Source organism: Tachysurus vachellii, chromosome 4, assembly GCF_030014155.1.
Source record: "Tachysurus vachellii isolate PV-2020 chromosome 4, HZAU_Pvac_v1, whole genome shotgun sequence".
In the NCBI taxonomy this organism is placed as follows: domain Eukaryota; kingdom Metazoa; phylum Chordata; class Actinopteri; order Siluriformes; family Bagridae; genus Tachysurus; species Tachysurus vachellii.
In genome coordinates, this window is record NC_083463.1 from 14616737 (window position 1) to 14643186 (window position 26450).

Below are 26450 nucleotides of genomic sequence, written 5' to 3' on the forward strand. Positions count from 1 at the left end.
ATTTTAGCCAGCAAGTGAGCAGTCACTTCTTGAAGTTGATTAGTTGTTCATGCATCTGTGGGATGTACTGGATAAACTGGTATGTTATGGCTGTTCAGTGTATATGCAAGCAATTCTCTTTTAAAGTATAAGTCAAATATATGACACAAGCAGATAAAAACAAAATGAACCAAATAAAATATTTTCTCCCCATTTTTGTTCCCTTTTGTTTTCTGCATGAGTGGTTAATCCCATGCATTGACAATCATTTAGGCTATGCCCTGACAAAGTGACAAAGTGTAATCAGCAACTTCTGAGCAATGTTTTCACATGTTGTACAGTACCTTGAGATAACAAGTGACAAATTCGAATACATAGTGAGGGTCAGTATAATACTGTAGCAATGTTTTCTTGCCAAGGAAGGTAAGCAATACTTACAGCAGTAACAATACTTAACCAAAAGTTAATAATACAGTACTTTACAGTACTAGTTTTTGCATTTTAGCTTCAGGTTTTCAACATTGGTTTCCTTAACTTCCGACTGACTATACCAGGTAGCGTAAACTACTCTTTCTCATTTTCTTTCTGTATCATACAGTTGAAAGTGTGCATAGAATGTGTTCTTCTATTATATTTTTTTATTATATTTTTTTATTATTTTATTAATCTTTCTTTGTTACCTTTCATGTTTAAAGTTTTATGTGTAATCATGTGTCTGCATACATGTCTGTTTCTACACACTAATTTTAGATATGAAGTTAGAATAAATCTGTTTTCTTTAAATTCAATGAGAATTCATGGGTATTTTGCCAGTGAAAATGATTGCAAATTCTGTAACCAGTTAATCAACTGTCCTGCACTGTCCTTTCACTTTAAAATGATAGAGACTTAAAAGCACTTAAGACTACAAATTCAGAGTGAGGAGCTGATCCATCAGATTCTGTGGTAAGATTGCAAAGAAATGAAGTAACTGGTGAAATTATTTATGCTGTCTCAGCTATATTTTATGCAATATGATAGTCAGGTGTAGTCATACAGTTTAGGGTTTGTATAATAATTAAGGTATGGGTGTAACTGCCTGGTGCTTTTACTGTAATATTTGATTAAACACACATGATGGTTTAGGAAATTCAGCAAGATGTGTTGTCCATTAATCTAGAATACCGGCTTGACAATTGTTTATTGTTCACATCACTAAATAACTACAGTATTAACCCTGATGTTTTTTTAAGATTTAGCAAAATGTTGGGTTAGTATTATCTTTAATGTGGGTTATGCAAGAATGAAAAACTTTTATTTGAAAAACATTCTATAATTATAAAAACATGTCAAACATTTTTGAAATAAAATTGGTGTCTACTAAGGATTATCATTAAACTGTCATAAAATACAGTAATGTATTATACAATTTATAAATACAAGCATTTATTATTATTATAAAAGGTTATAGACATAACCGAGCAAAAAAATTAACAAAAACAAGAAAAATATTTTTAGAGAGCAATTACTGTCATCTATGTTCATGTTAATTCACTTCTCCACTACATTTGAGTTAGGACAGAGACTGAGAGAATTGTGCAAGTGCAGGTAAAGATGGTGTTCTGTAATCATCAAACAGAATATTTGAGAGCAAAATGACATAAAAAACATCGGCTGAGCAACGATCGAAAACCAGAAATGAAGGCTTGATAATTAACAGTAACTGAGCAAATTTGCTCTAATGACACTTGAATTAAAACCAAACACACAGATGAAAAAGAACTATATGGAAATGAGTGCTGTAGTGCTACAGGTTATGTGGCTGGGCTCTTAGCGAGGGGGGAGAATTCATGACAATTTCTAAGATTGGGTTTGATTTGTGGAAGTGTACAGGATTAAAGCAGAATCCATCATATCCATATGCAGCTTATTTGCAGGCCAAAGATGTTTAAGTACTTGACCTGCAGGCCAAAGATGTTTAAGTGCTTGACCTGCAGGCCAAAGATGTTTAAGGACTGCATCCGATAGAATAAATAAATCTGTATTTTGCTTATTCCTTATTGTCAGGAAAGGTATAAGAGATGAATGCAAGTGCAAATGTTTTAAAAAATAAACAAAACAAATGAAACCTTGAAAACGAGAACCATTAACATAAATCAGCAAACATATGAGCAGTAACATGTCAACAAACAACTAAAATCTTGCCAGTCAAATACTGAACTTAAACAGGGCTATTAACAAGCAATACAAGACACAAGTGAGTGATTAGTGAAACTTTTGACAAGCTGGGGCTGATGATGTAGTTCCTTTAGCACTACCATAACACATATACAAAAACTCAATGTTTAAACTCAGGATTGAACCTCGGGCCGCAAAGCTGTGAAATTCATACCTAAAACATTTTTTATGAATGGGATGAATTTTTTTTTTTTTTAAATATATTTTCTGGCTGTCTTTGATATTTACCATTTTGTGCTTATCCATGTTTTATTTCAAATAAGTTTAATGTCAAACAGACTTATCTCTAAATGTGCTACATCAATAATATTTTGTAACATTTTGTTCTGTTTTTCATTTGTGTCACTATCTTAGTAATGGAGATGCTGAAAATACGATTTTATATTCTTACAGTGACATGGCAGTATGTAACAATCCAGAGATGGCCTTGTCTTTACTAGAGTCAAACCCAAACTCAGGAAGAGTTGATACATTGGTGAAAATTAAGGATAGAGGCCAGTGGTCAAGTAAAGTTGAATTTCTTCTGGCAGTTGCTGGACAAATCATTGGCCTAGGAAATGTTTGGAGGTTTCCTTACTTGTGCTACAAGAATGGAGGTGGTATGTTTTCAGAATAAACGCATGTATACATGTATATAATACATGTATATACCAGTTTTCACATCTATACATGCAGAAAAATAGAAAAACATAATATCATGTTTTACAGTGTAGATGTGCAAAACGAGACATATTTGCTGGCAAAATCAGGCTGAATTAGTGGTTGGAGTGAAAATAAATCCAAATTCTAGTTCTATCCCCGAATGGCATGTGTCTTTGCCCTATAAACGGTACCTATTACTTTTCCCTATACTAGTAATACAGTAGTTTCCTCATTATATAAAATTGTTTATTCATAAACATTCTATCATTATACATTTTGTCTAAATAAAAGTTTATCTATTTGCTCTATGTCTTATTTAAGACATGCTTCTGATGTTTTGTCTTTTTTAAGCATGACCTGCTTCCACTTAATTAACAGCAATTAAATTCTATGGTAAAGCATATTATTTAGCTTATTTTCTGATTATAGTATACTGAAATATATATTATATTATGCTGCTGTAAATATATTGTTTTTGAGTCCCTATTATCAGAATAGTCTCTGTCTTCCTCAGGAGTGTTTTTAATACCATATTTGGTCTTCCTATTTGCCTGTGGCATTCCACTGTTTCTCCTGGAGATATCATTGGGTCAATATACCAGTCAGGGTGGCATCACCTGCTGGAAGAAAATTTGCCCTTTGTTTCAAGGTGAGACATTACCTGTTTAATGTAAAATAATGTACCCGTTTAATGAAAAAGTGTTTTGCAAAGGAAACTAAGGTGGCCGAGAAGTGCAAAACACATTAACAAATCCGAAAACACATTAACAAATCCGAAAACACAAGGACAATTCAGACAGTGTATCGTTTTTGAATGGAAACTTACCGATCGTTGGACAAGACACCTGTCACTCAAGATATACAGGTATGGAATCTTATGTGTAATGTGTTCTCCATTTAAATATAAGAAAATAACAGAATTAATCCACAGTAATCCATTCCATCCATCCATTCCAACTTTTCCTTGCGGCAGACTGTTGAACTTCATGTATTCCTTGAGTGACAGGTGTCTTGTCAAATCACAAAATATACCAACCTCTTCCGGGTTGTCTGAAATGTTGTTGTGTTTTCTGATTTGTTAATGTGTTTTCTGATTTGTTAATGTGTTTTGTGCACCAATTCAGACAACCTGGAAGAGGTAGGTATAGTTTGTGAATGGAAACTTACCGATCATTGGACAAGACACCTGTCATTAAAGATACTGTATACAGGTGAATGAAAGGTGTCTCGTCCGATGATCGGTAAGTTTCCATTCACAAACTATACCAACCTCTGGGTTGTCTGACTTGTTAATGTGTTTTCGGATTTGTTAATATGTTTTCAGATTTGTTAATTTGTTTTGCACTTCTCAGCCACCGTAGTAAACTAATATTTGATAAAAAGAAAAAACAAATTCCTGGTCAGATTTCAGAGACTTTTTTAAAAAGTTGTGTTTTATTTATCTACAGGCTTGGGGTATGGAACCATGGTGGTCCTGTTGCATTCCTGCATCTACTACATTATCATTATGGCCTGGGCATTCTTCTATCTTTTTTCTTCTTTTAGTACTGAGTTACCCTGGGCTAGCTGCAACAATTCTTGGAACACTGGTACATTTATATTAATACAAACCACACATACAAAAAATCAGCTTTATCCATTATAATGACTATGTAAATGTGCTATTTTAGAATTTCTTTTTATAATAATTTAAATGGAACTTCTCTCCTTAACAGAACTTTGTGTTGAATTTGATAAAAAGAAGGATTTTAACAACTTGACTATACCAGAAAATGCAACTTCACCAGTTCATGAGTTCTGGGAGTAAGCTTTTATACTGTATTTTCAATAAATCCATTGCATTATTACATGCATCAGAAGGTTATTGCCTAAATATGGCTTATGTTTCCAGGAGGAGAGTGCTAAATCTCACTGGCAATGTACATGAGCTAGGCAGTATAAGGTGGGAGCTGGCTGCGTGTCTCCTCTTGTCTTGGATCATCTGCTACTTCTGTGTTTGGAAAGGAGTGAAGTCTACAGGGAAGGTGAGAGCCTCATGACACATATTCAGAAGGTACTGACGATGGACTTAGAAGATTATGGATGTCCTTAGTTCAAGGCAAAATCTTTTTTCTGGGCTTGAATGAGGCAGAATTTTTCTTTCTCAGGTGGTCTATTTCACTGCTACCTTTCCTTATGTTATGTTGATGGTGCTTTTGGTGAATGGGCTCATGTTGCCGGGAGCTGCTGATGGTATCAGGTTTTACCTCTACCCAGATTTTACACGTCTCAAAGACCCACAGGTAAAAATAGAAATTTTTGTTAAAATACAGGATCTTGCATTAGAATTTTCTGTGTTGTAGTGTCCCAAATACAGTGTATTTCTTTTTATTAATACACATTTTTATATATTTATGAGTACAGATGATGTAAATGTATGTACTGGAAGTATATTAAACAACAATAACAACAACAATAAAGTTTCAGTATACTTACTTCCCACTTACTGTAATTGTTCAAGAAAGAGTCTGCTGTAGTTTCTGTATACTACAGATGCTTGCTGAGTAATTTTTCATTCCTGGTATGTAGGTGTGGATGGATGCTGGAACTCAAATTTTTTATTCTTATGCGCTCTGCATGGGCTGCCTCACTGCTCTCGGAAGCTACAACAAGTACAACAACAACTTATACAAGTGAGGGAAATCAGCTCATTTCAAGAGGGTTACTGCAGGGCCAGGGTTGTGCACATTGGGCCTTGCATGAAATTGTATCAAATGATCAACACACACATGCACACACATGCACACACACACACACACACACACACACACACATGTTCTTATTAATTAATTAATTATTGATATTAATGTTAGATGCTATGTTAATAATAATGAGTATGTGAAAACAGATATATTTTATTTTTCAAATGGTCACAAGCCAAAAGACATCGGGGTACCATAGCTGTTAGCTTCATTGTTCAATTCCTTTACAAAATGTTTACACATAACCAGACAACTTGGCTGGTCTTTTATAGCTCTTTGTATTTTTGCTTTGCAGGGACTGTATTTATCTGTGCCTGTTGAACAGTGGGACCAGTTTTGTGTCTGGCTTTGCCATATTCTCTGTGCTGGGCTTCATGGCTTATGAGCAGGAGACAGATATATCAACAGTTACAGAGTCAGGTGACTGAATATAGAACCTGCTTCAACTAGTTCCATCTAATACACATACCCAGGAAGTCTGATGTTTTGGACATTTACAGGTGTTATCTATACGGAAGTGAATTGCATTCACTTGAGGAAAAAAATCTACTCTGTTTTTCTTAATTAATGAGTTAATTATCTCAGAATTATGAGATAATTTTTCATGAATAAAAAAAATCTACTCTGTTTTTCTGAATTAATGACTTAATTATCTCAAAATTATGAGATAATTTTTCATGAATAAAAAGTTTTTTGCTCTGTTTTTCTGAATTAACGACTTAATGTGGATTGCATGGAAGTAAACATGTCTCGCCTTTCAAGTTTAATCCGGTTTTATTTTACTTTGGGTTTGAGACATTGGGAGATACTGCTGTCTTTAAGTAATATAAATGGTATTGTTATTAGTGCGTCAACTTTGCGCAGACACCTCAAGACTTTGCGCCTGTTCAGACGAAAAGAACATTCTGATCTGCTTGACGTTGCTGTGTTTCTCCAGGATCAGTTGAACCGATATGGTATGCTTCACGGATATAAGATGATGCATCTGAAATGCATTCAGGCTGGCTATGTGGTGACACAAGAGACAATCAGGCAATTGTTGAAAATACTGGATCCCCATGGAGTGCAACTGAGGCGCCGGAATCGTCTTCGGCGACGTTTGTATCATAATCCAGGCCCGAACTTTTTATGGCATGTTGATTCATATGATAAACTCAAACCATATGGGATCTGCATCAATGGTGCAATCGACGGGTTTTCACGAATGGTGATACGGCTACCGTGAAGCATACTATATCGGCTCAACTGATCCTGGAGAAACACAGCAACGTCAAGCAGATCAGAATGTTCTTTTCGTCTGAACAGGCGCAAAGTCTTGAGGTGTCTGCGCAAAGTTGACGCACTAATAACAATACCATTTATATTACTTAAAGACAGCAGTATCTCCCAATGTCTCAAACCCAAAGTAAAATAAAACCGGATTAAACTTGAAAGGCGGGACATGTTTACTTCCATGCAATCCACATTAAGTCGTTAATTCAGAAAAACAGAGCAAAAAAACTTTTTATTCATGAAAAATGATCTCATAATTTTGAGATTGTTGTGTCTGCAGTCAGATAAATAATAACACGACACCATCGCTTGCGGTGCAACTCAGTTATTTCCTATTTACTGAACCGGAACTGAATGCAAAATAATACATCATTATATAGATCACCACTAGGGGGCAGGCTTATCACAAAACTATGACTCGCGTTATATAGTACATACATTACACTTTCCTCCCCCACTAGATTAATTATACTGAGAAACATGAAACACAAAACCAAAACGTACTGCATTACATCAACAGGTACTCTAACAAAATGTTTCTAATTTAACATAGCTACAAATCAAGCCTTTGAGGAGGTTTTCTACATCTCTCAGGATAACGTCTCTGTAAGCCTAGGTGAGATTCAGGTGCAGGTGCAGGCGCAACCGGCATTGTGACATCTGGTTCATCTTCATGCGACTCAGATTCATTCACGTTAACTGATGTAGGAGGGACAGTGTCGACAGCATTGTTGTCCTTGGCATGCGAATCAGGGGCAGGTAAAGGTGAGGATTTTGTCTGGCGATCCACCAACTGATCTACATGGCGTCTCCAAGTATTTTCTCCAACCTTCACTGTGTACGTCAAGGGTCCCGTTCTGGTGGTGATAGTACCTGGTTGCCACTTTTCCAGTCTGTAGTCGCGTGCTAAGACCTCTTGTCCAACTCGGAAATTTCTTGTAGGTCTGTCCTTTATCTGCTCAAATTGTTTATTTTCCACGTCACGTCGAACATTTGGTCTGATGAGATCCAAGCGAGATCTTAAGTTTCTTTTAAGGAACATCATCGCTGGTGTTTGGCCTGTCGTGGCGTGTGCTGCATTCCTGTACATGAAAAGAAAGTTGTCTATTTTGTGTTGTAGCGAAATGCTGTCATTGTCCATTGCTTTTATTGCTTTCTTGAAAGTCTGCACAAACCTTTCCGCCAAGCCATTAGTGGCAGGATGGTATGGCGCAGAAGTGATGTGTTTGACTCCATTCAGCTTCATGAATTTCCGAAACTCGTCTGAGACGAACTGTCGTCCATTATCTGTGCATATCTGCTCTGGCAACCCATTCCTGGAGAATATTGTTCTCAATACCGAAACAGTGTTTTCAGATGTGGTTGTCTTCATCGGAACAACTTCAGGCCATTTAGAATGTGCGTCCACGGCGATCAAGAACATGGAGTCCCTAAATGGACCAGCAAAGTCAACGTGCACTCGTTGCCATGGTGTTGACGGCCATTCCCAGGGATGCAAAGGAGCTAATGGTGGAGAGTTCTGGGTCCGTTGACATCCAGGACAAGCCTTTGCCAGATCCTCAATCTGCTTGTCGATTCCCGGCCACCACATATAACTACGTGCAAGATTCTTCATTTTTACTGTGCCCAAATGCCCTTCATGTAACGTGTCCAACATCTTACTACGCAATTTGGAGGGAACGACAACTCTTAATCCACACATCAGCGTTCCTTGACACACAGAAAGCTGTTCTCTTCTCGCTGAGAATGCTGGATACAGTGAGTTGCCGTGTGCTGGCCACCCGAGAACTGTGATGTCATAGACTTTGGACAATGTGGGGTCATTACGGGTTTCTTTCTGAATAGTGGCATTTGTTACAGGTAACTGACTCACAATTGTGGTGTGAAACACGTCAGCTGGATCCACACTATGTGACTCGTCTGTTGACTTCAGAGGCAGACGTGACAAGCCATCCGCGTTACCATGTAGTTTGGTGCCTTTGTACTCAATATCATATTGGTGAGCACCCAAGAAGAGTGACCAACGCTGCAGCCTAGCTGAGGCCATCGCTGAGACACCCCTCCGCACATTAAAGATCGAGACCAAGGGCTGATGGTCCGTGATCAGGGTGAATCTTTGACCATACAGGTAATGGTGGAACTTTTTTACACCCCACACAAGGCTAAGTGCTTCTCTGTCTATTTGTGCGTAGTTACGTTCTGCTGCCGTTAGTGATCTCGATGCAAAGGCTATCGGTTTTTCTGTGCCTTCTGGAAACTTGTGTGACAGCACAGCGCCAATTCCATACGGCGATGCGTCACATGCCAGCCTGATGGGTATGGATGGATCGAAATGAGTCAGCACTATATCAGAAGTTATGAGCATCTTGGTCTTCTGAAAAGCTTGTTCGCAACTGTCTGACCATTTCCACTGTGTTCTTGTTTGCAACAGTGTATTCAATGGGTGTAGCACGGTCGAGAGGTTTGGAAGAAATTTGTGATAATAGTTCACAAGTCCGAGATATGATCGGAGTTGAGACACATTCTGTGGGTGTGGTGCATTTAACACAGCTTCGATTTTGTCCTGTGACTTGTGTAGACCATCTTTGTCTATCACATGACCACAATAAGAAATCCGAGACTTGAAGAACTCACATTTCTCTTTGTTAGCTCTTAGTCCATACTCACACAGTCGAGTCAGCACACGTTGTAAGTTTTGGAGGTGATCTGCATCGTCCTTCCCTGTTACAATGATATCGTCCAGGTAACACTGCGTTCCTGGAATACCCTGCAGCACCTGGTCCATCGCTCTCTGCCACAAGGCAGGGGCTGATGCAATTCCAAAAACAAGACGGTTGTACTGATAGAGCCCTTTATGTGTGTTGATGGTCAAGAATTTCTTGGATTGCTCATCCATCTCCATCTGGAGGTATGCTTTGGCCAGGTCAATTTTTGAGAAGTGTTCTCCCCTGGACAAGGATGCGAAAATATCTTCAATGCGTGGCAGGGGATACTGTACTACATGAAGAGCTGGATTAACGGTCACTTTAAAGTCCCCACAAATACGCACATCCCCTGTCTTACCCTTTTTGATCACAGGAACTATGGGCGTTGCCCATTCACTCCGTTCAATTTTAGTCAGGATTCCTGTTCTTTCCAAATGATCCAGCTCTGCCTCCACCTTGGGACGAATTGCATATGGGACTGGGCGGGCTTTAAAGAATTTTGGAGAAGTGTCTTCTTTTAACTCCAGAGTCCCTTTTATTCCTTTAAGTGTTCCTATCCCTTTCCGAAACACAGCTTCTGCATTTTGTACAATTTGCGTTAAAGTAATTTGTGTCTCTTTGTTTGTAATTTGCTGGGACATATCCAAGTTTTTTATTGCGTGCCAGTCCAGAGGTATTTTCCTCAGCCATTCACGTCCGAACAATGCAGGCCCTCCATTTTCCAGTACATACAGGTTGAGCTGTTGCTGATTTTCTTTGTAATTCACAGTTACTGGTAATTTTCCTTTTGGAGACACTTTTTCACCAGTATAAGTCTTTAATATCACTGATGTCTGTTGCAGTGGTATTTTTGAAAACAGTCGTTTGTAATCAGCTGCTGAGATGACCGATAAGGCAGATCCAGTGTCTAACTCCATCTTGAGTTTAACACCTGATACTTCTGGCGTAAGCCAAATAACTCTTCGATCTGTCTCTTTAATACTGTACAGTTCCAGGCATGAGAGATCATCAGTATCTGAACTTGTGTTCGCTTCATTTTCAGTTACTTGATGTACAGTGGCAGATTTACGTTTCACTTTGTACATTCTGTCTTTCTGTACCTTCTGTTTATCCATTTTGCATGCTCTCTCGATGTGCCCCTTTTTATGGCATCTTCTACACTCTTTATCCTTGAACATTTGCATCATGAGACATTTTTCCACAGCGATAGCATTTTTGTTTTCTTTCCGATTTCAGTGCCAGTTTATTTGTTGCACATTCTATTGATTTTTGTTGCAATTCTAATGCATCTTTTGCTGCAGTCTCCATGGATATTGCAATGTTCAATGCACGATCGAGCGTCAAATCTTTTTCTGTCAGCAGTCTTTTTTGTGTACTTTCATTATGCATACCACAAACAAGTCTGTCTCTTAATGCATCTGCCAGCCCAGCTCCGAACTGACAATGCTCTGACAATCGGCGTAACTCAGCTATGTATTCGGAAACACTTTCTCCTTTAGCTTGGTTCCGCTTGTGGAATCTGAATCTTTCCGCAATTAGTAAAGGTTTGGGGCTCAAATGTTCATTTAAAATGTCCACTACTTGCTGGAACGATTTATCCGCTGGCCTTTCAGGGGTTAACAGACTACGAAGTAGTCCATAAGTTTTCGCTCCCATCACGCTCAGCAAAACAGCCACTTTCTTATCATTCTCAATGTCATTGGCCTCACAGTATAGCTCCACCCTTTCCACATAAGTTCCCCAATCCTCAGCATTACTATCAAATGCGGTGATAGTTCCAATCATTGACATTTTCGCTGGTTTGCAGTTTCACATGAGACATTAATTGGCTTCTCTTTCTGTTCAATGTAACTCACGCGCTCTTATCATGAATATTCCTTTCCGTTTCCAGACCATTCAGGTCTTTTTGTTGCATCCGTGTTTGTCGGTCCGAAAACTCGTCGCCAATTCTGTTGTGTCTGCAGTCAGATAAATAATAACACGACACCATCGCTTGCGGTGCAACTCAGTTATTTCCTATTTACTGAACCGGAACTGAATGCAAAATAATACATCATTATATAGATCACCACTAGGGGGCAGGCTTATCACAAAACTATGACTCGCGTTATATAGTACATACATTACAGAGATAATTCATTCATTCATTCATTCATTCATTCATTTTCTACCGCTTATCCGAACTACCTCGGGTCACGGGGAGCCTGTGCCTATCTCAGGCGTCATCGGGCATCAAGGCAGGATACACCCTGGACGGAGTGCCAACCCATCGCAGGGCACACACACACTTTCATTCACTCGTTTCCCTCTCATTCACTCGTTATTCACTCAAACGTGTTAACCACTAAGCCACCGTGCCCCCCATTTTGAGATAATTAAGTCGTTAATTCAGAAAAACAGAGTAGATTTTTTTTATTCATGAAAAATTATCTCATAATTCTGAGATAATTAAATCGTTAATTCAGAAAAACAGATTTTTTTTCCTCAAGTGAATGCAATACGCTTCCGTACATCTATATATGATTAATTTTATTTTGATTTCCCAGGTCCAGGGTTGGCCTTTATTGCATACCCCAGGGCAGTAGCGATGATGCCTGCTCCACAACTATGGGCCATTTGTTTTTTCTTGATGATAGTTTTGCTAGGCTTAGATACTGAGGTCAGCAGAAAAAAGACAATTAAAAGCACTACACTGATTTTAATCACTATCCATATTTTAATCTTTAAAGCTTGTGATGTGAGTGTAATTTTTATATGTCTTTTCTGTCAACCCCTCTGTTTAGTTTGTGGGCCTGGAGACATTTATGACAGCTATAACTGACCTGTACCCCTCCTACTTACTCCTTGATTATCGGCGTGAACTCACCCTGCTCTTTATCTGTGTTGGGAGTTTCCTCATTGGGCTGGTTATGGTAACAGAGGTCATTATCCTTTTTTTCATCATCCTAAATATAATATCTTGCACTCTATTATCATTGCTGAAAATGTGAGCTATAGTAAAATCCATAGAATTCATCTTGAATTGTATTCTGACTCTTAGTTTCATTCTCCAGGGTGGCTTGTATATTTTCCAGCTGTTTGATTACTATTGCTGCAGTGGGATGACACTTCTTTTATTCGCCATTCTGCAGTCAGTGTGTATAGGGTGGGTGTATGGTGAGTTCTCCACATAAGGCATTTACAATTTGAAATAGTTCTGACTGCAGAATCAGTTTTCTATAAGGTGAGTGTATAGTGAATAGAATAATGGTAATGTCAATGTATTATTCATTTTTTTATAGGGGCTGATAGCATGTATAATAACATTGAGGACATGATTGGTTATCAACCATGGTTCTTAATAAAATACTCTTGGAAATACATCACTCCTCTAGTCTGCACTGTAAGTACCTGAAAATGTGTTCTGACTTTTGCTTACTTTAAACAAAACTCAACTCATCTGCTACTGATAATAGATGCAGAGCCCCTACATTTTGTGATCATGGCTTCATGTACAGTAGCTTTGCTGCCCTACATTTCAAGTATATGCTTCATGACATTTAAAGTAATAAACATTTTGTCTCACAGTTTAATTATGCATTTAAATTCATGTTTATTTTCAAGCTATCAGTCAGTGTTTTCTAATTAGAAAAGGTACAGTAGATTAAGATGACCATAAATGTGTTATATAGCTAGAAAGCTGGATATGTTTCAATAATTCAATACACAGTTGTTAATAAGCATTAACAGGTACATGTATTTCACACTTATTCTCACAATGACCACAGATGAATGACTAGAAATCTGCAATATTACTCACCTGAAAACACAAGTTATATCATGAGGCCAACAGCACAGGGTCATATAAAGTATTCCCATACTTTCTCATGTTTCCCTCAATTTTCCTCCAATGTGCTTTTAGCACACATTTATTAAAAATAAAGCAATGTTGCATCATAGCATTCTTTATAACACAGTCCAAATGTTTTATTTTTCAATTTTGTCTGTTGGCTGTACCGGTCCTACTGTATGTCATGCATCAAAGAACACTGTTTAACACAGGCGAAAACTATTTAAAAAGCAGGCATATAAGTCCTAGTACAAACTGGCAAAACTAGACAAAAAGCAAGAATCCAGAAACAGAAAATGAAAATAGAATAAAAAACAAAGGCTCTATAATCCCTGAAAAAGTAATTACAAGATAATACTTCACAGGAAGTAAGTGCTGTGAAATTGCAGTAGTGTGTGCTATTGTATTTTTGACAGTGGCTCTATTTGTTGTTGTTGGAAATTAAGTCCAACTCTAATTCTGCCATTGAAATGACACCCTATTGCAAGTGAGAAAACTGGTATGGGATAAAATGATGATTATCATGTTTGGTTAGGCAACCTTCTGTGATTCTCACTTGATTTGATCAATGCCATTACATGTTTAAAAATATATGTTTAAAAAAAACAAAAACTAAAATTTGAACAGGACAAAACATACATACAGAATATAGCAGATTTAACGAACACTGAGTAGGATCCATATGTGGTAGATCAGAAATACTTTAATGAAGAATAGAGCAAACACATCCAAAACGGTAGCAATAGAGCATAAACAAAGGGCAGGCAAAGAGTTTAGCAATAATAAAATCAGTCTGCGATGCAAACAATCCGATAAAATCAAAACAAAATATAGCACAAATTCAAAATACAGAAAACAGGTCAAGACCAGAGCAAATAACAAATGGCTTGGTAACGCAAGGGTAAGTTGATGATATTTTGTGCGTAACATAGTGTGAGCATGGTTTATATACTCGTGAATATGGAAGTAGAGGCCGGATGTAAAATTTCCGAAATCCGGAGGTGGCTAGAATTCCAGTGAGGGTTCTCTATGGTGGCTGAGGATTTGAGCTCTTGTTACAGCAGACTGGATAATTGAGAAGTCTAATAATCTCATACATTTACAGAGATATAGATAATATGGGTTTGAATTTAAAAGTATATATTTTTCTTTAGGGTACACTTGTCTTCTCTCTGATGAAATTCACTCCTCTGAAGTTTAACAATATAATTGAATACCCCTGGTGGGGCTATGCTATTGGCTGGTACTTCACACTCTCTTCAACTCTACTGGTCCCTCTTTGGATGATCTATGCTCTCCTCACGTCCAGTGGCTCATTTAAGCAGGTATGTTCACTAAATGATTAAGCCTCCTATACTCTTATCTAACATATCCAATGAAATTGATTGCTTATTGTTTTTCATCATACTTACTGATTGTAATGTCTATCCTTTGACCATCTATAGAGATTGCACATTCTCTGCACCCCAGAAAGAAAACTTCCCCGGAAAAACTACCCAGGTTTTATTGGCTTAACAACTGTACCACCAGGGCAAGCAGATCTTTGAAGTGAAAGCACAGTGGTTGATTTAGGGCACTTGTCCACTGTGGGGGAACTATTTGTCTCCTTCTACATAAATTTTACACACATTTGCATTTGTTAAGGAATTTCATGCTAAATTTTAAATATTATATTTTAAGCTTCTTTGTGTAAGCAAGTCCAGATAAACCCAATGAATGGAATTAAGTTTTTGTTTTTGCTAACTAAAAATGTAGGCCAATACTAGATCAAATCATCACTTTGTACATAAAGTATATTTGATGGATTGACAGTAGAGGCAATGTTTCATTTTTAGAATTGCTTGTTTTATGACAGTGTAATAGCCAGTGCTTGTAAACTAATTTCTCTGTGTTCTAACAAGAATTGCCTCCAGAATCATTGATAAAGATAAGCACAAAAAAATGTGTTTAGAATCTTCTTTTCTCTCACTGTACACTTAAAGTTTAAAAGGAAGCTAACTCGGGGGCACGGTGGCTTAGTGGTTAGCACGTTCGCCTCACACCTCCAGGGTTGGAGGTTCGATTCCTGCCTCCGCCTTGTGTGTGTGGAGTTTGCATGTACTCCCCGTGCCTCGGTGGTTTCCCCCGGGTACTCCGGTTTCCTCCCCCGGTCCAAAGACATGCATGGTACTGTAGTTTGATTGGCATCTCTGGAAAATTGTCCGAAGTGAATGAGAGTGTGTGTGTGCCCTGCGATGGGTTGGCACTCCATCCAGGGTGTATCCTGCCTTGATGCCCAATGACGCCTGAGATAGGCACAGGCTCCCCGTGACCCGAGGTAGTTCGGATAAGTGGTAGAAAATGAGTGAGTGAGTGAGTGAGTGAGAGAGGGTAACTTTTTTGGACCATGAATCTTTGTCCACTAAAACCTTCCTCTTTGAGTGCCATTTCTGCAGTAATTCCGGTAGGTGTACTTTTGAGTTGCGACTTTAACCAAGCTCTCTTTATCCAAGACCTGAATCTGCATAATTTTATGCATTGAGCTGTGGTCATGTGATCTATGTGACTATGATCATATTATGGTTGTTGATGCCAGAACGCTGGTTTGGGTCTTTCAGAATCTGCTGATCTACTGAGATTTTCACAAGCAGCCATCTCTAGAGGTGATACAGAATGGTGCAAAAAAAAAAAACATTACTGAAGCCATTGGTCTGTATCTTCTGTCTATCTGTATCTAAAGCAGCTTTACAGAACATAAACATAGAACAAAAGGTTAATATAAAGATTAATATAATACAAAATTCAAGATCAGTATTAGATATATTTAAATGTGTTTGTATTTATCCCCAATGAGCAAGTCTGAGGTGACTTAGGCAGCAGCAGTGGCAAGGAAAAACTCCTTTGAATGGAAGGAAGAAACATTGAGAGGAAACAGACCCAGAGTGGAACCCATCCTTATATGGGTGACACTGGGGGTTGTGATTATAAATATAAAGTCTGACAAATGTTGTAATGATGCAAAAGACCACATGGAGTTGGCATCTCCTCTTTAGTATCACAGAGCCTTACTGGAGCTGGTAGATCTCTAGATGCCTCAGGATTCTCACAGAGTCTGCCTCATCTCAGTGGAGGTCCAAAATCGTCATCGCACGGAAGGCAATCGGAGCTGGTACAATTTCTGGATGCCTCGGGACAGGTTGAAAGAGAGACACAGTGGAGAGGGATTAACGTAGCTGCTGTTCATAATCTTAGAAAACACTAGATGATAATGTGCATTTGGTCTGATGTACTGTAATAGAGCACAGTATTAAGGGATGTATTATGTATATGCCTGATTAAAGAGATAAGTTTTTAATCTACATTTAAACTGGGAAAGTGTGTCTGAGACCTGAACTCTATCAGGAAGACTATTTCAAAGTTTGGGAGCTAAACACCCTACCGCCTTTAGTAGACTTAGATATTCTGGGAACTACCAGGAGTCCTGAGTTTTGTGATCTCAGAGAGCATAAAGGATTGTAGCATGTTAGAAGACTAGTTAGATACATGGGAGCTAAACCATTAAGAGCCTTGTACGTAAGTAGCAGCAGTTTGTAATCAATTCTAAACTTAACAGGTAGCCAGTGTAGAGATTATAAAATTGGGGTTATATGATGATAATTTCTAGTCCTGGTAAGAACTCTGGCAGCTGCATTTTGGACTAACTGTAGTCTATTTATTAAAGATGCCGGACAACCACCTAGTAAAGCATTACAATAGTCCAGTCTAGAAGTCATGAATGCATGAACTAGCTTTTCAGCATCAGATACAGATGTTTCTCAAGGTTTCTAAGGTGGAAGAAGGCTGTTTTTGTAATATGGGCGATATGATTTTCAAAAGACAAGTTGCTGTCTAATATAACACCCAGGTCTTTCATTGTTGAGCTACTAGTAACAGTACCTCCTCTAAATAGAAGTTGAAGTGTGATTACTTTTGTGTACTGGTTTTTGGTCCGATAAGTAGTATCAGAGTTTTATCATAGTTCCACCAATTACAGGTCATCCAATCTTTTATCTCTATAACGCACTCAAGTTATTTTGGACAATTTAGCTATTTCATCTGGTTTTGATGAGATATATAACTGTGTATCATCAGCATAACAGTGGAAACTAATCCCATGCCTTCTAATGATGTTCCCTAAAGAGAAGCATGTATATCCAGAAAAACAAAGGTCCTAGAACTGATCCTTGAGGGACCCTGCAAGTAAACTAGAGGATTCGCCATTTAATTCTACAGAATGGTATCGATCAGCCAGGTAGGAGCTAAACAAACGTAAAGCCTGTCCATAAATACCAGTGCACTTTTGTAAGCGATCTAGGAGGGCATTGAATGCAGCACTAAGGTCAAGTAGAACTAATAGTGACATGCAGTCTTGGTCTGAAGCTAAGAACAAGTCATTTGTAACTTTCACAAGTGCAGTTTCTGTGCTATGATGGGGTCTTCAAAGATATTGTTCTCCTGTAAGAAGGAGCACAGTTGAACATACACAACCTTTTCTAGTATTTTAAACAGAAGGTGTGAAATAGGTCTGTAATTTGACAGTTCATTGGGATCTAAATTAGGTTTCTTAATGAGGGGCCTAATAACTGCCAACTCGAAGGATTTAGGGATGTAACCTAAAGATATTGAGGAGTTCATAATATTAAAAAAAAACAGCTCCCCGGCTGTATGTAACACTTATTTCAGTAATTTAGTAGGAATGGGGTCTAGTGAACAAGTTGTTGATTTAGCTGTAGTAAAAAGTTTATCTAACTATTCCTGTCCTGTACCTGTAAAGCACTGTAGTTGTAGAGCTGTAGAGTTGTTGAGTGTAGAGCTTTAGGTGAGAATGGATCATGAAATGCTCTCATATGCTGAACATCAACTATTTTGTTCCTGATACTTTCAATTTTATTAGTGAAGAATCTCATAAAGCCCTCACTACTGAACTGTGATGGAATAGTGTGTTTGGATCTCTGTTTTTTTGTTAATCTAGCCACTGTGCTAAATAAAAACCTGGGATTGTTCCGGTTATTTTCTATGAGTTTGCTCAGGTGCTTAGCCCTAGCAGCTTTTAGAGCCTGTCTATAGCTGTACATACTGTCCTTATATGCAATTATAAAAAACTCTAATTTAGTAGAAACCAGTTTCACTCGAGGTTTAGGGTTTCTCTCTTGAGGGTGTGAATATGACTATTATACCATGGTGCAGGTCAGGGGCGTAGATTACGCGGGGGACGCGGGGGACATTTTTTATAAAAAGTAAATTCGTCCCCCTCACTTTTTTAGTGGAGAGTTGTGTTCACCACATGTTGAGGTTTTAATGGAGCAATGTATATAAATGCAGAGTGATTTAAAATTCAAAGAGACAAGAAAGTTTAAGATAAAGTCTTAAGATTTAAGTTTAAGTCTATACATGACGTTCACGGCAATCAGTCACTCACTTGTCACATCATCATCACGCGCCCCAGTACTGTAGCTCGAGTCGCACCCGCAGTCCAGCATTCGGTTACGATGAGCTCAAAGCGGCAAATAACGCTTCACTCCTTTTTTATAAAAATGTCAAGCAGTGTAAGTTGGCATATGGTATCCGAATTGTGTTGCACAATGTTTAGTAACGCTGCCTGTTGCTCTTGTTGAATAATTAGCAAGTTTTAATTTAAAGGATTATAAGGAAAAATAGATGCTTTGACAAACGTTATATAAACTCTTTTATAACGTCTTTTGTTTTAACAAGTGTGTTATCAAAACCCTTCAAATAAGAATAAAGATAATGTTGAACTGAGATTTTACAGCATGTTTAACTCTGCTAATTCTACATAATATCAAGTATGTGTCACTGTATGTACACGACAGAGACGAGGACGACGAATAGTTACATTAAAGATGTCATTTTAATAATAAGGAGCACTTAAATCACACATACATACAACGTAGTAAAGATGATAACCGACAATGAGTGAAGACAGTGGTGATGAGTATAAATAGAGTCGGGGTGAACAGACAGGTGAAGACGGGAAACAAACATGGTGGATGAAGGGGTGCAAAGGATGATGGGTAATGTAAAAAATGTAAATAAGGTACAAAGATGTCCTTTTAAGTGTACTGTCCCAGTGGCAAGCTGTTCTATTTCTTTCTTTCTTTCTGTTTTATAATTATATATAATCATAACGCATATAAAGCATGATTTAAAAAAATCATGATTAAAAATAAAACCTGTCATTTACACAAGGGTTAACTGAAAAAAAAAAAAAAAAACAGCTAACACTAGACATCCCCCCCCACACACACACTTTTAAAATGATGGCTACGCCCCTGGTGCAGGTGTTTTGTCTCTAACCTTCTTTAATCGGATTTCGGCAACAGTGTCTAATGTGCTAGTGAAGATAGCGCCTGTGCTGTTAGTCATTACATCTAGATCATTTGTTTTTAAGGGTGTAGTAAGAAGTTGAGACAGATCAGGCAGGTTATTTGTGAGTCTGTCTTTAGTGGTCGGAATAATAGTTCTACCGAGTCGATAACGTGGTGAGACACAGTTAGTCTGTTCTACAGGTAGTGTGTACAGAATGAGGTAATGGTCTGTGATGTCATCACCTTGAGGTATGATATCTATATCAGTGACATCTATTCCGTGTGATATTATTAAATCTACCGCATGATTAAGACGATGAGTTGAGTCCAAATGAGTTTAGTAGGTCAAAAAAATACGAGTCCAAAAGCATCGTTTGTATCTTCAACGTGTTGAAATTTTCGCGTGTTTTTTTTATTCACCGCATGCAGAGCAGAAAGTAACATATTGCAACAGCAGCGATACACCTAATGGCATAGTAGAATAGTGACACCTATTGGTAAATTACTATATTACAACACTCCCGCTTAATTTGCAATAGCATTAAGTCGTTATAGTAAAGAACATGTAGCGGCTATCTTACGTTGTAAAAGGCCGCTGAGAGGCTGAAGCAGGAACTCAATGCATTTGCGACGCATATGAAGAATCCGTGAGGCAAACAGGTGTTAATAGTCCCTTCTTTATTGCACAGACAGATATTTCTTCTTTCAAAAGTTGTGTATGAGTATATGTATATGGTCAACAAAGAATACATCGTCCTGACTCACCCCCTCTCTCTACCACACTAAGTGAACAGGTGACTAATATTCCTATTCCCCAGGTAATCCCGTGACCCTCCACCATGATCACGTGACATTAATTTAATTTAACTCTTTCATGTCCCTTTCATTCCAGCCCCTAATTATTCTCAAGTAATAATTACGTTTCCATAAATTAGACATGATAGACATGAAATCAATCAACAATAATGCATTTACATCATATAATGTCCATTTCTTCTTTCAAAAGAGGAAAAATCCTGAAAAAGTCAGGCAGAAAAAATTGTTCATATTTTGAAAGAAAGTCATCAAAAGTCAAAAAATTTCAAGCAACAAAATTATCCATCTTCTGCTTCTTGTAAAAGACAGACCTTAGTTATTGGTCTTTCCAGACAGTTGTTTTTAGTTTTAACTTGCACATGACGCACAAATCCTCTTCTATCTGGAAATGTTTGAATTATGCGTCCAATAAGCCAGGAGTTTCGAGGTGCTGTATTATCCACTATGAGCACTATGTCTCCTGGTTTAAAGTTGCGATTAACTCTTGACCATTTCTGACGTTCTTGAAGCTGCGGTAAGTACTCCAGAACCCATCTCTTCCAGAACAAGTCTGACATGTACTGGACCTGTCTCCAGCGTTTACGAGCATAAACATTTTCCCTTTTGAATTCACCTGGTGGTAACGATGGTAAGGTTCTTAAAATCAACAGGTGGTTTGGTGTTAATGCTTCCAGGTCATTTGGATCAGTGGATGCTTTGGTGATTGGACGGCCATTGATAATAGATTCAACTTCGCAAAGAACCGTTTGCAAACTCTCTTCGTCCAAATTCTGCAGCTTAAAAATGGAATTCAAAACTTTCCGTACAGATCGAATTAACCTTTCCCAGGTCCCTCCGTAATGTGATCCAGTAGGGGGGTTAAATGACCATTTAATGCCTTTCTGAAGGAGGACATCATTAATTTGACACTGATTCCATTCCTGTATGGCAACTTTTAATTCCCGCTCCGCTCCAACAAAGTTCCTTCCATTATCAGATCGAAGTTCTTTAACTTGACCACGTCTTGCAATGAAACGTCGAAGTGCGTTTATAAATGAATCTGTGTCCAAGGAGGCTGCCACTTCAATATGTATAGCCCGTATGGCTAAACAGGTAAAAATTACTCCATACCTTTTCACCACACTTCTTCTACTTTTTACCTCAAAAGGTCCAAAATAATCCACCCCAACACGGGTAAATGGTGGCTCATTTGGAGTGACTCTGTCTGATGGTAGGTCAGCCATCTGTTGGCATCCTGGAAGTGAATTTAGTCTTCGACATATGACACATTTAGATAGTACGCTTCTTATTGCTGTACTTGCACCTGTAATCCAATATTTTTGTCGTAATTTAGACAACATATGATTACGACCACAATGTCCTACTTCTTCATGTATGTATCTCAGGAGAATATCAGAAATGTGAAAATTCTTTGCTAGAATGACTGGATGCTTGGATTCTTCAGGCATTGATGCCCTACTTAATCTGCCACCAACCCTCAGAACATCATTAAGCATTGGACAAAGTCCATAAATGTGGCTACCTTTCTTTACAATTTCCCCTCTTTTTAGACAAGCAAGCTCATCAGGAAACATCTTTTCTTGTGAGAGTCTAATAATCTCCAACTCCGCTGTCTCTAGTTCTTCTGGAGAGAGATGAGAATTTTCGAGTTGACCTTTGAAAATCTCCATTTCTTTTTCTAGAGAATTTCCTTGTTGTCCAACAGAATGAGCTGAAGCCAGTCTCAGTTGTTTCCTCTTCTGACTAAGAGATAAGAGCAGTTTCTTAAACCTTAAAATCCAAGCCATCGCCTTTTTCAAACGGAACCAAGAAGAGAAGTGATTAATGAAGCGTGCAAGCTTGTCATCCTCTTCATGAAGCTGCACAGAGTTAATCTCAATACCTTTCTTGACCTCAGGGTCATCCTCTTCAAGCTTTTCAAGGTCATTCAGATTGGCAGGCCATTCACTTTCAGAATGAAGAAGAAAGGCTGGACCTGATGTCCATGTCCTGTTTTTGAGAAAGATTTTGGCAGTCGATCCTCTAGAAGCAACATCAGCTGGATTGCTTGCTGTATCTATGTATCTCCACTGTGAAGCTTGTGAAGCTTTGAGAATTTCTGTCACCCGATTGGCTACGAAGATTTTGAATCGTGAAGTCTCGTTTTTGATGTATTTAAGAACAGAAGCACTGTCTGTCCAAAAAACAGAATCCTGAAGCTGCAGATGTAATTCCTTCTTCCATATAACATCCATACGGCTTGCCATTGTAGCAGCAATGAGCTCCATACGTGGGATGGTAACAAACTTCATTGGGGCTACTCTTGACTTTCCCATGATAAAAGCACAATGCACTAGAGAATGCATATTGCGTATTAGCAAATATGTCGCAGTTCCATAGCCATCCTTGCTTGCATCTGAAAAATGATGCAACTGTGCAAAGGTGATGTCACCGAAGTTTGGAGGTTTTAAACCTCTCGTAAGCTCAAAGCTTTCCAGAAGATGAAGTTCTTGAAGCCAGCTTTTCCATTTCTGAACCACTAATTCAGGCAAGACATCGTCCCATCCTATGTTTCCTTTGCAGAGATCTTGCAATATTTTCTTAGCAGACAATAGTACAGGGCTCACAATTCCCAAAGGATCATAGACAGAGCTAATCATGGACAGTATTCCTCTTCGAGTCATAGGTCTGTCTTTGATTACAATCTTGAACTTGAATGTGTCAGACTGAATGCACCACTGCATACCCAACACTCTCTCAACTAACGGAGATTCCCGGTCAATATTCAAGTCTTTTGCTGTCTTTGCTCTTTGGTCCTCAGGTATTACCGTCATGACTTCACGTCTGTTGCTCATCCACTTTGTTAGCCTGAATCCACCTTTGGCACATATGGATACAAGTTCCTGGTATAATGTCATCGCTTGTTCAACAGTTGCAACTGAAACAAGGCAATCATCAACATAAAAAGAATGTAGAATTGTATCCACTGTTTCCTTATTGAACTCTTCCTTATGATCTTCTGCACATTTCCTTAAAGCAAAATTAGCACAGCTTGGAGATGATGTTGCTCCAAATAGGTGCACTAACATCCTAAAATCAGTAGGGTCTTGGCTTAAATCCCCATCTGGCCACCAAAGAAACCTTAACAAGTCAGCATCTTGGGGTGGTACCCTTACTTGATGGAACATTGACTCGATATCTGCCATAATCACCACAGGTTCTTTTCTAAATCTCGTCACAACTCCAATGAGTGAGCTGGTGAGATCTGGTCCTTGCAAGAGCTGAGCATTAAGTGATGTTCCTTGAAAACTCGCTCCACAATCAAAAACCACACGGATTTTCTTCTTCCTGGGATGGTAGACCCCATGATGTGGAATATACCAAATTTGTCCGTCGCTACGCATCAAATCCTTTGCAGGTACTTGCTCTGCATAACCTTTGGAAACCATATCCTTCAGAAAATCTTTATAATCAGTAAAAAAGACAGAATCCTTTTGAAGTCTCTTCTTTAGATGTAAAGCACGCTGTTCTACGATTCTCCGATTATTTGGCATATGAATTCTCTTTCTCAAAGGTAAGCCAATCTCATAATGCCCATCAACAGGCTTAGCAGAATTTACCACCATTTCCATAAATTTCTGATCTTCTCTTGAATAGCTAGTTTGTTCATCTTGGCTACATTCAGGGAAGTCCATTTTAAACTGCTGTTGCCATATGTCTTCCAGATTCAGAACTGAAATTCTATTGACTGTGATTGTTTGAGCACAATCATTTACATCATTAGTATCTCCAGATAGTGGTCCATTAACAGTCCATCCTAACATTGTCCTGATTGCATAGGGTCCATCATTCACACTGCGGATGACTTCCAATGGTTCTAAAGCTTTAGGAACATTGGTTCCAATCAACAGCTCAATCCCTGCCCCAATCTCAGGTAAATGAACACTCTTTAAATGGGGCCACCTTTGCAGGTCACTTTCTTTAGGTATATTCCTCTTGTGAACAGGCATACTTTCTTGTGTGTAGACTCGATGTAATTCGCAAAAGTCATTCCCATTCAATCCTGCTACCTCCATTTCAGACAGAGCATAGCTACTAGTAACCTTTTCTTGTCCCATAGTTCTTAAAAGTATCCGCACTTTGGTTCCTGTGAGGTTAAGTTTCTTCATTAAACTCTCCGTACAAAACACAGCTGTACTCCCTTGATCTAAAAAGGCGTAAGTAATAACAACTTTACTGCCTTTCTTGGCTTTGATCTGTACAGGCACAATTGGGAGTTTACAATCATAGTCACCAGCCCCAGTAAGACCACTGGAAATCAAAACATCATTCACTGCCATCTTTGATTTCTTCTCGATTATATCAAGAGTCTTTTCCTTTGGAAAGATATGTAGCAAAGTGGGATGTTTAAGACCACAAACATCACAACAAAGACGTTTTCTGCATTCTTTGCTTATGTGCCCAATGCTCAAACAGCCAAAACAAACTCCACTTAACTTCAAGAAGCTAAACTTCTCATTGTGGGATTGTTTTCCCAACTGAGGACACATACCCAATGTGTGTGCACCTTCACAGAAGAGACATTCTTTCTTATCAGGGCCAACCTTTACCTTTCCTGATTCACTTCCTTTGCTTGCAGCAATCACAGTGGTAGCAAAGCTGGTTCGTTTTATTCCAGGACGAGAAAGGAATTTACTTCTTTTCACATCCTTATTCATTAATACAGGATCATCCTGTATATTTCCAAACACTGGGTCCATTACCACTTTGACTTGATGCTCTATAAAGTTAACAATATCGATGAAGGTAACTCGGCGGTTGTGTCTTTCTTGTAATTCACAAGCCATTGATCTCCATTTATACCGAAGTCTATAAGGGAGTTTCTTTATAATAATCATCATATTGGCTGGCATGTCCAACTCACACATATATTGTACCTCCTCCATGACATTACCACAGCCTCTAAGGAAAAGACTGTATTCTTGTAAAGCATTAACATCTTCAGTTTTAATCTGAGGCCATGACAGAGCTTTATTCATATAAGCAGATGCAATTTTCTGTTCATTTCCAAAATGTTCATGCAACAAATCTTTGGCTCTCATATATCCCCTGTGTGGGTCAATATGCTGACAACTTTGTACTAAATCCCTTGGGGGACCAACAGTATATTGTTCAAGGTAATACATACAATCACTGTAGTTATCAGTCTTACTCTCAACACTGTTCATGAAAGCTCTCATGAATGCATGATACTGGAAAGGGTCACCATCAAACACTTTAAGGTCTCTTTTGGGTAAAGATGACAAACATTGCTGTTTTAACAAGAGCGTTGTTATTTCATTTTGCTTTCTCATTACCCCATAAATGTTGCTCTGCGCTTCAACGTGTGGACCCAATGCATTTCCTTGTGTCCCTTGCTCCACTGTTTGGTGTCCAGAAGGATGATGCAACCCTTTTGGAGGCTGTAAGGGTACTCTCGGTTGTACAACTCCTCCATTAGGCCTTACTCCGGATCCTAATTGGTCATGCATTGATCCATTCACATTTACTGACTTTTGAGGAACAAATGTTTTAGCACTGGCATTAAGACTCTGTGTTTTCCTTCGATCTGACTCCAAGTTGGAAAGTTTTCCTCCTGAATGTCCAGATTTATCGCTTGACACACTCTGAGATTTTAAAACATTCAGTTTGGCCATTTGAACTTCAATTTCTCCTTGCAGATTAAGTTGTTCCTTTCTTTTTCTTAGCTGCTCTTCTTGATCCTCCAGTTCATGTTTATCCTTCAACAATTTTTGTCGTGCCTTTAATGCAGCCAACTCAGCCTCTGCTTTGAGACGTACAGAAGAAGTAGAGGACACCCCAGATCTTCTTTCACTAATTGAGCTCTGATTTCTAGATGATCTGCTGCCCACATTTGAGACACTAT

General features: G+C 38.4%; 3 protein-coding genes across 3 annotated transcripts in view; 2 read left to right on the top strand and 1 right to left on the bottom strand.

Moving 5' to 3' along the window:
* The window catches only part of LOC132844468 (sodium- and chloride-dependent GABA transporter 2-like), a 77031-nt gene extending 61763 nt beyond the window's left edge, over positions 1-15268 (top strand). The window contains exons 10-15 of the mRNA XM_060867941.1: positions 12103-12215; positions 12340-12477; positions 12610-12712; positions 12838-12938; positions 14540-14710; positions 14831-15268. Coding sequence (XP_060723924.1) covers positions 12103-12215; positions 12340-12477; positions 12610-12712; positions 12838-12938; positions 14540-14710; positions 14831-14932 — 728 coding nt within the window. The 3' untranslated portion in view covers positions 14933-15268. The remainder of the gene's footprint in view (positions 1-12102; positions 12216-12339; positions 12478-12609; positions 12713-12837; positions 12939-14539; positions 14711-14830) is intronic.
* LOC132844017 (sodium- and chloride-dependent GABA transporter 2-like) lies at positions 2618-4645 on the top strand. Its single transcript, XM_060867173.1, has 4 exons — positions 2618-2795; positions 3353-3487; positions 4287-4427; positions 4554-4645. The coding sequence occupies exons 1-4, from the start codon at positions 2618-2620 to the stop codon at positions 4643-4645; spliced, it is 546 nt and encodes a 181-aa protein (XP_060723156.1).
* Positions 7278-10709, bottom strand: LOC132844467 (uncharacterized protein K02A2.6-like). Its single transcript, XM_060867940.1, has one exon. The coding sequence runs from the start codon at positions 10669-10671 to the stop codon at positions 7405-7407; it is 3267 nt and encodes a 1088-aa protein (XP_060723923.1). The 5' UTR covers positions 10672-10709; the 3' UTR covers positions 7278-7404.
* Positions 15269-26450: the final 11182 nt, after the last annotated feature.